Genomic DNA, 11,910 nt, shown 5'->3' on the forward strand with positions numbered 1-11,910 from the left:
GAGGTGCAGATTTGCAACCATTAGATTTTAACTCATAAATCCCTCCAATTTTCAGCATTGGAAAAACTTGTGCCGGCAATAGAGGAACTGAAATATTTGAACAGAGCAGTATAATATACGTTTTTTTGAGAGCACACCAGTTTGACTTTGCTCAAAGTGTACTCGAGCCCCTCGCTGATAAAACTCCTGCACCTACACCTCTACACGCCTCTCCCTCACCAGAACTTGAAAACAAGCGGACAGAAATACTCCCTGTCAGTTCTGTGTTTTTGGGAATTATGCTGTACGTGTGAGTAACGCTGGACACCCACACGGCCAGATTAAACTCAGCAATTCCTTTCAAATCCATCAGCCCAACACAGTGAGATACTCCCCGACTGCTGCTGTCACGGAATGTTCAGAATGGACAACAGATAACACCGACAGCTCCTCCACATGCTGTTTGGGCGCGCACACGCACTCATAATATGCATGCATGCAAATGCGCACTTTCAGTATATCAGAGCCAAGGCCTTTTGTCAGCGCTTTTGTCAGCACTATCAAAGTTATTTCAGCGCCGGACAATCCAGCAGGTCACCGATAAGAGCAAAGGTTGAGGTGTGCGTGCGCCTGCGCAGTGTCTGCAAAAAAAAAAAAAGAAGAAGTGTTCGTGACCTGCTCTGTTGCCCCGGCATGCTCCCACTTTTTTTTTTTTCTATTTTCAGAGCAAACCATTGTAAGTGTGTATCTGAACATGCGTGCGTTTGGTGTTGTGTGCGTCGCTTCATAAAAGAACACAGAAGCCTCGGACAATGCAGTGGGCTTTGGCAGAGGAAACAGATTTTTGTCCCACTCCCACCAACAGGAAACAGCCCCTACACCCACCGCACCCCGCTTTCGTCTCACGCGCGCACACATCGACACAAGCGCACACGGGGTAATCACGCTGTCCAGGAGCATTAGAGGGCTCTTTGTGCAAACCACAGCAAGTATTCCTTTTCCAGAGGCACCGTTGGTGTGGAAAACCCAATAAACGTGTCTGTTTACACACCACATTTTTACAGCCGTGTACCTGCCACGCCATTAAATCGCGCTAATACCGGATCGTATACACACATGCTCGTATGGACGTAATGCTGAGATCAGGTATTACAGTGCTGTTAACGCGGAAAGCATGAATAGGAGTTCTGTTTTTAATTAGCAACACGTGGCAGATATGATTATACAAACAGCAGTCCTTGAATAAAAACCTCTGACTATTAATATCTACATGGTGTAAAAAGGAGAAACACAGGTTCTAGAGGTGTGAATAAGTTTTTTACTAAGTTATGAAGTGACAAGTTTTGAGGAAATGGGCACAACTGCCAACACATGTAAAGGTCACTTATTAACATATTCTTTCTCATTTTTGTAATCTACACAAAAGCCAGAATGTAAAAGAAGGCTTTTGAGGAGTGAATACATGCTGAAGTAAGCTCGATCGACAGTAAAGGCAGTGCTTTTTCCTGTTATTTCTGCCCATATGATGAACGAAAATGTCCCATTATGCTCATCGCAACTGACAAAACTCTAAAAAAAATAAGCGTGATCGATCCACGTACAGTAAAAGCAGTGAGTCTGTGTTATCTTATTTCACAGAAGCCTGTGTTTTCCTGTTGCTTCTGACCATCTGATGAACAAAAACGTCTTATTATGCTCGAGCCATGGAAACCACAATTGATATGACTCCAAAAAAAAAGGAAACTATTCTCAAATATTATCATTCTGGCGCTCGTGACTTTCCTTTGACCTCTTCAGGGGCTCCAAAAATGTCTCTGCTGGGAAAACCCTGGTAAAAATGACTTGTTTCCCCTGTTTCTATTGTTTGTGATAAGTTAATCTCACTACCTCTGGCTGTCGCTTAGTTATTACAAACATAATAATAGCACCGTTTCACCTAACTTGTGGCACAAAAAGATCCCTAAATGTCAGACTATTCCTGTAAAAGCAAATAATAATATTTACTTGGACGAACTTTATTTTGAAGAGTTTGGGGGTTTCATTTAAAGAATCTTAAAATAAAAAAGCTCTTCTCTTCACAGCTGTTCACTACATTTGGACGCATAGATGTGTGTCTGCGTGTGCGTATGTATCCCAGTTCCGCCCTTTGTCTGCTACGTTAGCAGCTTTTACTCCAAAGAACAATGGGGAGAGACGTAACTTCAGCACTCCAGCTTTACGACCGTGCGTGTAGACTGGCTGTGGCGTGCGCGCCTGCATACACATGAGTGAGTACATTAAGTGATGTCAGGCGCTGGGGTAGTAGGGTGTGGCAAGACTGAAAGAGTAGAGAGAGAGACGAGAGAGTAGAGAGAGAGAGAAAGAGGGGGAAGCAGGTTTAGATTCAGTGCCCAGGAGACCATGCAGGGCTGAGGGGAATGAAGAGTGTTGAATTACACCCAGCGAGTGTGTGCTGTAAAGCCCAGTGTCTGGAGCCGAACGACTCCGTGGAGAAAGCAAAGAGCCGACAACAACTGGCTTTTTTTAAAGGATGAAAACAGATTAACACAGATGCAAAGCGAGGGAGCTACACCCTGACAATCCAACGCGAGTTCATGAACTTTATGATGGATAGAGATGCATACGAGAGGAAGGGGCAGGGGTCGAGTGTGAGAAGAAAATGGTGAGGGGGGGAGTTTTGAGGGTTTTTTTCTGGAGAAATTCTTGTTGCATCACTGCAGAGGAATTCACATCGAGCACAGGTCCAGATTTTCAGGCCCAACTTGTGAAAACAAGAGCTTTTTCTTGCACTTTTCCATATGGCTAAGCAGGGTTGTCTTTTTTGCTGCACGCTCTAACAGCTGCGAGTAAGACACACTGTTATATTTACCTCAAAGCATGCCAAGTATTTGCTTTGATATTAGCTTATCTGCAGGAGGGAATGTGGATGGGGAGCGGAGATAAGAATACAGGGCTATTTGTAAATTGATTGTGGAAGTAAACATAGATTGACAGAAGTGGAAGGTAAAGGGAGGAATAAAAGTTGACGCTTTTTTTTTTTTTTTTTTTTAAAGCGTTAATTCTATTCAGTTTGGTTTATTTTAATTAAGGACCTAATTATGTTGTCCTACAATTAACTTTATCTGCAGTAATTATAACGGTTAATCTAGTCAGTTTTCTCAACTTGTCCATAACGACGTTCTTGTATTCGCATGTCAAGCTTCAGGAAATGTTTGATGCAGTTTGAGATTAGAGCCATTTTGTTTTTATCTCTCTGCGACTTATCTTGATTTCCAGCCCCATGCTCGATTGAGTATAATAGGAGAATTATATGTTAGTCTGGATATTGCAGTTAAATGCCAGAAGCCTCGATCCTCTGGCTGCGTGCCACGTAGTCCACTTGGCAAAGGATTTGGCAGCGGCTTAAGTGTGCGACAGAATCACAGAGTGGCAGCAGAGAAGTGCCGGACGCACTCACGGGTGGAGTTTTGTTTTCAATTAGGTAACCGACTCATTACTGTTGTCTCAGTGAAAGTGCCATTAATCTTCTCTAAAGGAAAGTACGGCGATGTGCGAGCAAGGGAGGCTGATAATTAGTTAGATTGAAGTGCTTCTAATGAGTTCATCAGCCGTTTCTGGTGAAAGATGTGGCACATACACACAAATCCACCAAAACACATGGAGTCACAGTAGATGTTCCTCGTTTTGCCATCGATGCCTACGTTTTATAGAAAACGTGACACAAACCGACTGACTCATCTAATCGCATTTGGCCTTGTTCGATATCAAGCGCGTGTGTCTGTGTTATGTTTCCTTGCAGTCAAAGGCACTGAGGGAGCGCTGGTTGTTAGATGGAGCCCCGGCAGAGGAGGAAACTCAGAAGCGTCTGCAGGAGGATGAAGTGAAGACCAAACTTCTGGAGCAGGTCATCCTCAGGTGAACGTCTTAAAACATCTGCACGTCTCATCACTGACATAGGCTTTCATTTCAAGTTAACAGACCAAATATGTGTGGTTGTTATGGTCACAATGTAGGCGTGTGTCTCAAAAAAATGCAGTTTGGTGTGTTTTTGTGGTGATGTGGGGTTTTAATTCCATAAAAGATACTGAATTACACTTTATATATGGATGAGCACCTAATCCAAGCCAATTTTTTTGCGCCTTTTAATATTTTTTCCACCAAAAATGGGATTGGTAAACAGTCTAATGGCATTATGGTTAACATGGATGGCAACATAAAATATTTAAGGCACGCGTTATGATATTTTATAGTAGTAGTCTTGTACTCAGAGTCGGCTTATATATATATATTATGATCTATATGTTTGGAGAGGAAGCACAGATTCATTTTCATTATTAATTTCCCTGCGTGTGTCTTTCCGAGGCAGGCTGGAGCAAGAGATTGAAGAGCTGGAGACAGGCGAGCCTGCCAATAAGGGTGTGGCCAAAGAAAATGGAGGTAAGTTCTGTGCCCATGACAACATATCATCACACGGGAAACCATGGCAACGCAGCCCGAACACCTGTGTCACAAAGAAAAAGCGATCTAATAATAGCGTCTTCATTTGCTCTATTAAATTGGTCCTCTTCGCCGGAGGTCATTAAGACAATGTTTCCTTTCTTTCTTTGTCTCTCTGACTTACCCTGACCAACCTTCTCTCCTTCTCCACCTATCCTCCTTTCTCAATGATGCTCTGGCGCTCCCTATAGGCGAGAACGGAGTAGTGCAGACCTCCGGCCAGACCCCTAAGCGAGAAGTGACAGGGATCGAGGCCAAGCTGCTGGGCCCAAGTCCTGACCAGGCTAGCGCAGACAACCCGGTCACTCTGGTGTTCATGGGCTACAAGACGGTGGAGCAGGAGCAGGAAACCCGCACGGCCCTGGGGATGGAAGGGGTGGACGGCAACGTCAAGGCCGAGTTTGTAGTGATCGAGGACGGGGAGGGCAAAGCGGGAGGAGACGCGGCCACGGAGGAGCAGGCTCCACCCAACGGGAGTATGGCGGAGAAAGAGAAAGCCAACGGAGGCGGGGAGGAGGGAGAGAAGGAAAAGGAGAAGAAACAGACCTGCAAATGCTGCACGGTCATGTGAGCTGCGTGTGTGTGTGTGTGTTTGAGTGCGACTGTATCTGTGTGTGTGTGTGTGTGTGGGTGAGCACACGCTTGCACCTGTGCAGGCATGTGTGCCATTGCATGTGTCTGTATTTGCAGATGTGTGTAACTTTGTGTCTGTGTGGACATGCGTGTCAGGACTGGGGGGGAAAAAAGAAAAGAAAAAAAAGAGAGAACAAAACCGAAGTACAGTTACACAGCCAATACACCAACAATGAGAGCCAATACAAGCTCCAGCTACAACAACAACAAGAACCACAGAGACTCATAAGTACACGTTACTCTATATACTTTCTCTGATATGTATTTGACTTTTGATTTCTATTGATATTTTTCTATTTTTCTGTCTTGACATTTATATTGTATTCTGTATGTATATCTTTATTATGGAACTGTGTACTGTAAGTTCATTGTTATTATTGTTGGAAAAAAGAAAATGTATTAGCTCTCTGGATTGTACTGCTACCCTGTGGGGGAAAAAAATCTGGAAACTTTAAAATCATTTAAATCAAAACAGCAAACTATGAAGGACACAGATACTTAAATATATATATATATTTCTCTGTGTAGGCCTACCAACTATTTATCGGTCAATTTCATATTGCAATATTGTCTAAGATATTATTTTAAATAGTATTTTAATATATTGATATGAAATTATGTTTTATACAATGTATTTATTGTTTTTGGTTCTCTATATCATCTCCAACCATTAACTGCATGTAAGCTTGTAAGCACTACCAGATTCGCTCATAACAAGTGTCTGTGCTTTCTTAGACTCATATGTGCTCATATCTTTAGTCACACAAGTCTTTCAGTAACAGTAAATATAATTGGCAGTGTTAGAGATATGCATTATGTTTAAAAAAAAAAAGAAAAAAGAACAAATCTACAGCAAGGAGACACCGAGGCAAATAGGATCACTGACCGAACCGCATTAGCTTGAAACTAGACACCGTATGTGGCACATGTACATGAAGATCACAGCTTTTTCGTATAGTTTAAATATGATGGATACACCTTATGATCATTAGACTCATGAGACCGTTACGTAAAAGTTAAGGAAGGCTTAAGTAAGTTTTGTTCTCTCAACAGTAGAATCAATGTAAATCTTATGAGGTAGCACTGCATGAAGCCTTGCAACTTTCTATCACTTGTTAGGTCTTTATTATACGCTCTCACGCTCACATGAATGTAAATCCAGGGGTTAAATTGGGATTCATTCTCCCCTAATGAGAAGAGATGGGCCTGCTGAGCTCACCATTAGAGAAAAAAAAAAGCTTTTTTTTTGTCCCTCTATGAACCAAATAAAATTTGATGATACTGTAATTTCACTGTGTGTTGGTCGGCTGCTGGTTTCTGTCCTCCCAGTTTAACCCCTGACTCTTTGTCTGTAGACCTGGGCCCGATCGTACTTGAATAGATTTGCAGAAAAGAGATTGGGGGCATTCGAACATTTGACTTTTCTCTCACGCATTATTCCTCCAAAACACAATATAAAGAATTCAGTTGTGCCCAGGTAGCTAAGCTTTTAAGTATTTCTTGTCATGAATAAGTGAAAGAAGAACTCAGCCTTGCCTGTTTAACCTGTGCAGATAGCTAGTAAAACAAAGCATGCATATACACGATAGTCCAGGAAGCCTATTGAAATACATTTTGGCCCTCGTCTTCCTCATTTGTTTGGCAGACAGATGAGGTTTATGGATGTCTGGATCAGTGACCACCAATGCTTCTGCTCCCACCCCCCCAGGTTCATCCGCCTCTGATTCACCTGCACACCTTCACCATTATTTTATCACTGTTTCATCGTCAAACCATCGTACCACCTTCTATGCTCGGAGACACGCAGTTATATAAAAAAAAAAACCTCTAAAGTTGGTGCTAATCCTGAGTCTCATCGAAACCTCTCCATCCACCAACTACTGTCCAGCTCGTTCCCTCTGTCAAATCGCTGGTTTAAAAAAAAAAAAAACGGAGGGATTCTACTGCCTCCTGCATATACGTGTTGAATAAGAGAGTCAACCTTCAGTGCCAGATGCATTCTCTCAAGTCCTGCCTACATTTACCACCAGAGAAATGATCCCTTCTTACATTCCAAAAGGAAGGTCAACAGGCGTGGACGGATGAAATACAAGTCTATGCTTTCCATGATGTACAGTTCCACTGTAATTGTACAACTTGCAACTTTGTTTTCTTATATTGACTCTCATGTTATATTTTTTTTTTCTATGGCCTCTTTGCAAGGCAGTGTATTGTATTTGATGTGTGTATTTTTAAAGAAAAAAAAACAAAAAAGATGACTACATCTGTGTATTGTTGGTGCCTTTGTCAGGTTCATTTGGTTGGACTTGTCTGTCTGCCGCCATTTTTTTAGACCGGGGTTTTTCTTGCTGTGCTCCCGGTCACGATGACCCACTGGAAACACTGCCTTCTGCTCTGAAGGGTCGCTACACCAGTATATGACAAGATTACACTCATTTTTCACATGAGAAATAAATGCAGCCTGGATGATATGCAGACTACTGTTGGTGTCTTCAAAGAAAAAAACTTTGTATCCTGTATCGAATTTATTTTTAATTGTTGATTTTACTCCGACAGATTATGTTGTTTTCCTTTCATCAAAACCAACTTTAGCATTTTGTGGGGATGCAAACTTTATACCGAAGACCAACTGACAGCCTATGTATATACAGTATATGCACATGTATATATGTGTCTATATGCATCTGTATACATAGAAAAACATGTAAATTTGGTGAGCTACAGCTTTGCTTAATAGTGGGTCTCTGGGACAGCAGCAGAAAAAACAACCTTGTGTTAGACCAATGCCTGTTCATCTATTCTGTGGTCGTCTAAATGTTTAATCTTGAATAAAACTACTGTTTGTTTACAGCACGTCGCATACATTTGTATGTAATGAACCAAATGTACGCACACTGCTGATGGAACGCATAAGCTGCGGTTAATGATGTGTGCGGTCTGAGCGTCTTGGCTGATGGAGCCACAGATGGGCGTACAGGACGCCCTTCTGGGGGGATTAACGCGCAATTATGCACGAATAAATTATCAATTTATCATAAGATCTGACACAACTGGCATTTGAAAAGCCAGAAAAAGTGATATCTCTTATTTATGAGAAGAAATAGTAAAGTTAGAGGTGTGATTAGAGGTTATTAAAGACAAAATGAAGCTGAAGCAGTTGCGTAGTGAGAATATGTGCGACTCCCAAACTGGAAATCTGGTCAGCTGAGTACTTTGTAGCATGCACTACCCAGAGCAGGCCACTAGAGAGCATACAGTCACTGTTTTGTCAGATAATCCCTTTACACAAATATACTGTAAAGTGTGTGTGTGTGAGAGCCAGATAGGGAATGAGGGTTAATTAGGGAGACAAGGAGGGGGAGGCTTTTGTTCATTAGAGGGTATGCAGTGTTCAACACAACAGCTATAATTATATTTGCTTTATTCTGCAGCAGCGCCACGTCCAATACAATAAATAGCGGGGTTTTTTTGTTGTTTTTTTTGTTAATTCTGTCGAGCCTCAGTGCGAATGTGGTATATGCACTTTGTAAGCACATTCTCTGTGATGAGACAGATTTTTTTGTAGCATTCAATAGATGCGGCACAAACTGTGCCACTAAACGGGACAGAGAATATATTGTGTGCTGTTTTTTTAGGTCACACCCCTGACAATGCTTTTCCACACTCTCACGCAAGCACGGATGCAAAAACATCGAATCAGTGGAATATTTGAAAGTCGCGGAGAATGAAAAGGAGATTGAAGTTTGAATTTAAAAAGTCAGAAGGAGTCTCAGTGCAAATATCCGTTGACACACGGAGCAAAATCTAATAGATGCCATGCTATCACTTAGCAGTAATTGGCCTTTCCTCTGTGATTAAGGCTCAGCTAACCCGGCATGAGACACAAATTAAGGAACTGGCACTCAAACATAATGTAATGTAACAATAAATCGCCGTTTTTTCTTTTAAAATCCAGCCTCAATTACTCCCAAAAATGTGATACAAATCAGCATGCAGACCTAATGTTTCAGCACCAGCTGCTGCCCTTGGCTCGTGTCTTCCAGAGATAAATTACACACAACTTATTCACATCGCCAACTGTGACAATTTGCCACTTTGTACTGCTGTCATGAGCCACTTCATCTGGGTTTCTGCCACCTCTCAACTTTATATCCTCAAGGCAATCTCTCATTTCAGTTCTCAAACATCATCACCCAAAACTAAACTGGTTAGTGTGACTCCTGTATGCACTAAATTCTTGTGTGTATCTTGATATGAAAGTCTTTCTTTTGCTTCTTCCTATAAATGAACAACTGACATACAAATGCAAAAACACCACCTACAGTCGTCCTCAAATTTATTCATACCCTCCCGTTAAAGAAGGAAAAAAAACAGCTGTCACTGAAATGAGTTGAAACTGACAAAAGTTATAAAAAATAAAAGTGTTATGAAAATCATAACATTGCTTTTGAATTGTAGTTCAACAGAAATATATATAAAACAACAAACAAGCATGATGGGACCCGTAAACTAATATTTTGTTGAACAACCCTTTGAGCCAATCACTGCAATCAAGTGTTTTCTGTAACTGTCAGTCAGACGTCTGCACCTGTTGACAGCTATTCTGATGTTGGCCCACTGCTCATTAGCAGTATTTGTTGTTGTTTTTTAAAAATTATTCTTCTCAACCACAATTCAAAAGCAATGTCTTATTTCACTAAATTGTAATTTAGCAAATTTTTATTTATTATTACTTTTTTCAATTTCTAGTTATTTGAGTGACTATTGTGAATTTTGCCTTTTCTTTAGTGGAAGGGTATGAAAATATTTGAGGATGACTGTACCTCTTGCTGAGCTGTTAAGTGCTATAGGCAGCAATTAGAAAAAAAAAAAAAAGGTATCTACTTCTTGATAAAACCCTCAATACCTTACTAAATATTATTTCAAGATAATGGCATCATGTTCTCTCCGGGTTCTCCCGCTTCCTCCAACAGTCCAAAAACATGCTGAGGTTAATTGGTGATTCTAAATTGTCCGTAGGTGTGAATGTGAGTGTGCTTGGTTGTCTGTCTCTAAGTGTAGCCCTGTGATAGACTGGTGACCTGTCCAGGTGAACCTGCCTTCACCCTGAGTCAGCTGGGATAGACTCCAGCCCCCCATGACCCTAGTGAGGATTAAGCGGTGTGTAGATAATGGATGGTATCGTGTTCTGCCTCATTTAGGTTCAGTTTCACACATTTCACTGATTCTGTTTGCCTGAAGTAATCCCTTACTTTAAACAGTGTGTATTTGTGCTGTGTATGCTCGGCCTTTAAAGAGGATCTGTTGTCTTGACCCCACAATACCTTCTTCCAGTACACCCAACCACAACTATTTTTATATTTCTATAGCTGTCTCCTTGTTTCATCGTCACTTAGCACTCTGGTTTTATGCATTTTTGAGCTCCTGAAGGACTTTTTGTGCTGACAACGCTCGGTATCTGGGCAATTACCAACCCAAGCCTCTCCTAACACTGTGCTATTGTTCACAAACTACACCGAAAGCCGTCGTACCTGTGCGCCCGCAATCTGAATACTTCAACCCACCTGAGAATTACAATAGGTCACTTTATCATTACAAGTTTGTCCCATTTCCTTGTAAGTAGGACCAGACTTCTCTCTCACTTCCTGATGCCAGTATAGGCCTATATTTAGCTTCATAAATAACCATGCTCTGTGCATTTTCTGGCTCTCACCCAAGACATCTAAAAAAAGGAATCTCCCATCAGTTCTGAGATGCCAAGTGTGTGAAAGTATACAGCATGTGCAAACATTACAGTAAGTCTCCCCTCATCCTTTGGGATTTTTCTCTGATTCGGGATATAAATAAGCACATTTGCCCATTTACTGTACTTTGCATTTTTGTGAAACTCATTTTATGCAACTTTATACAACTGATTACTCCGATGCATTATCTGACAGCAGCTACTCATTATTTTTGGAGAGCAGGATTTCACATGCAAAATATATAATAATTTTATGGTGAATGTTGGAAATAGTTGCTGAAAATGGCTCCACCTTGATATAAATAAAAAATGCTATAAGGTAAACAGGAGTAAGACACTCCCCTTAAGAGCAGTGGCTACAAGTGCAGAGGCATTTTGAGTCACAGTATATGCACATAACATATGCTTAAATAAATTTAGAGGGTGATTAAATCATAACAGACAACAACTATAAAACTACATATAAAATCCTTAAAAGGATGGCATAGCTAAGACACCACACGGGGAGTAATTTTACCTCACAAGTCATATTGATCAGTATCAGTTTGTTCATTTCTTAATGTTGCTCTTACTTGAACTGCAAATAAAATGTTTGATAATACATCCAGATAATAGTTTCTGTTTGTTTTTTTATGGTTTGAGTAGCTTCTTGCCAAATTATTTAAAACTGATGGGCCAAGGATAAAAGTTAGAACTGTAACCGTGCCATAACTTTATCATCACCATCTTTCATTAAAACGCTTGCTCTTGGATTTTCATGTTACAAGAAAAGTATTTTTTTGCTCAAATTCATGGAAAACCCTCCATATGACTCTCATGTAAACCCACATTTATATGAAAAACATAGAGGCTTATTTTGTACCGGAAAATGTGACATTAATAGACCTCAAAGCCACTTCTTTTGATTTTGTCACACCAGTAACGTGATTTCATTGGTATTTAAAGATTAACAAGACCGTTATTATTTATGAAAACTGGGGGAAAAAAGCTGAAGTGAAAATTGATTATACCTAGTGGTGGTATGGGAAGTGTGGAAATCCACTGTATTTATTTAAAGG

The 11,910-nt window shown here is 40.8% G+C and overlaps 1 protein-coding gene across 1 annotated transcript; it reads left to right on the plus strand.

The window, feature by feature from the left end:
• The first annotated feature begins 2,629 nt into the window (after positions 1–2,629).
• Positions 2,630–7,962, plus strand: palm1b (paralemmin 1b). The gene is made up of 4 exons (XM_008277277.1): positions 2,630–2,641; positions 3,779–3,894; positions 4,346–4,416; positions 4,668–7,962. Exons 1-4 carry the CDS (start codon positions 2,639–2,641, stop codon positions 5,045–5,047), a joined length of 570 nt encoding a protein of 189 aa, XP_008275499.1. The 5' UTR covers positions 2,630–2,638; the 3' UTR covers positions 5,048–7,962.
• The last annotated feature ends 3,948 nt before the right edge of the window (positions 7,963–11,910 follow it).

Source organism: Stegastes partitus, unplaced genomic scaffold (genome assembly GCF_000690725.1).
Source record: "Stegastes partitus isolate 25-593 unplaced genomic scaffold, Stegastes_partitus-1.0.2 Scaffold94, whole genome shotgun sequence".
Taxonomy (NCBI): Eukaryota; Metazoa; Chordata; class Actinopteri; family Pomacentridae; genus Stegastes; species Stegastes partitus.

Excerpts from the sequence above, each read along its gene's own strand:
- palm1b (XM_008277277.1), top strand. Across the intron at positions 3,895-4,345 it reads CTGGAGCAGGTCATCCTCAG|GCTGGAGCAAGAGATTGAAG; the intron begins GTGAACGTCTTA and ends TTTCCGAGGCAG. Across the intron at positions 4,417-4,667 it reads TGTGGCCAAAGAAAATGGAG|GCGAGAACGGAGTAGTGCAG; the intron begins GTAAGTTCTGTG and ends CGCTCCCTATAG.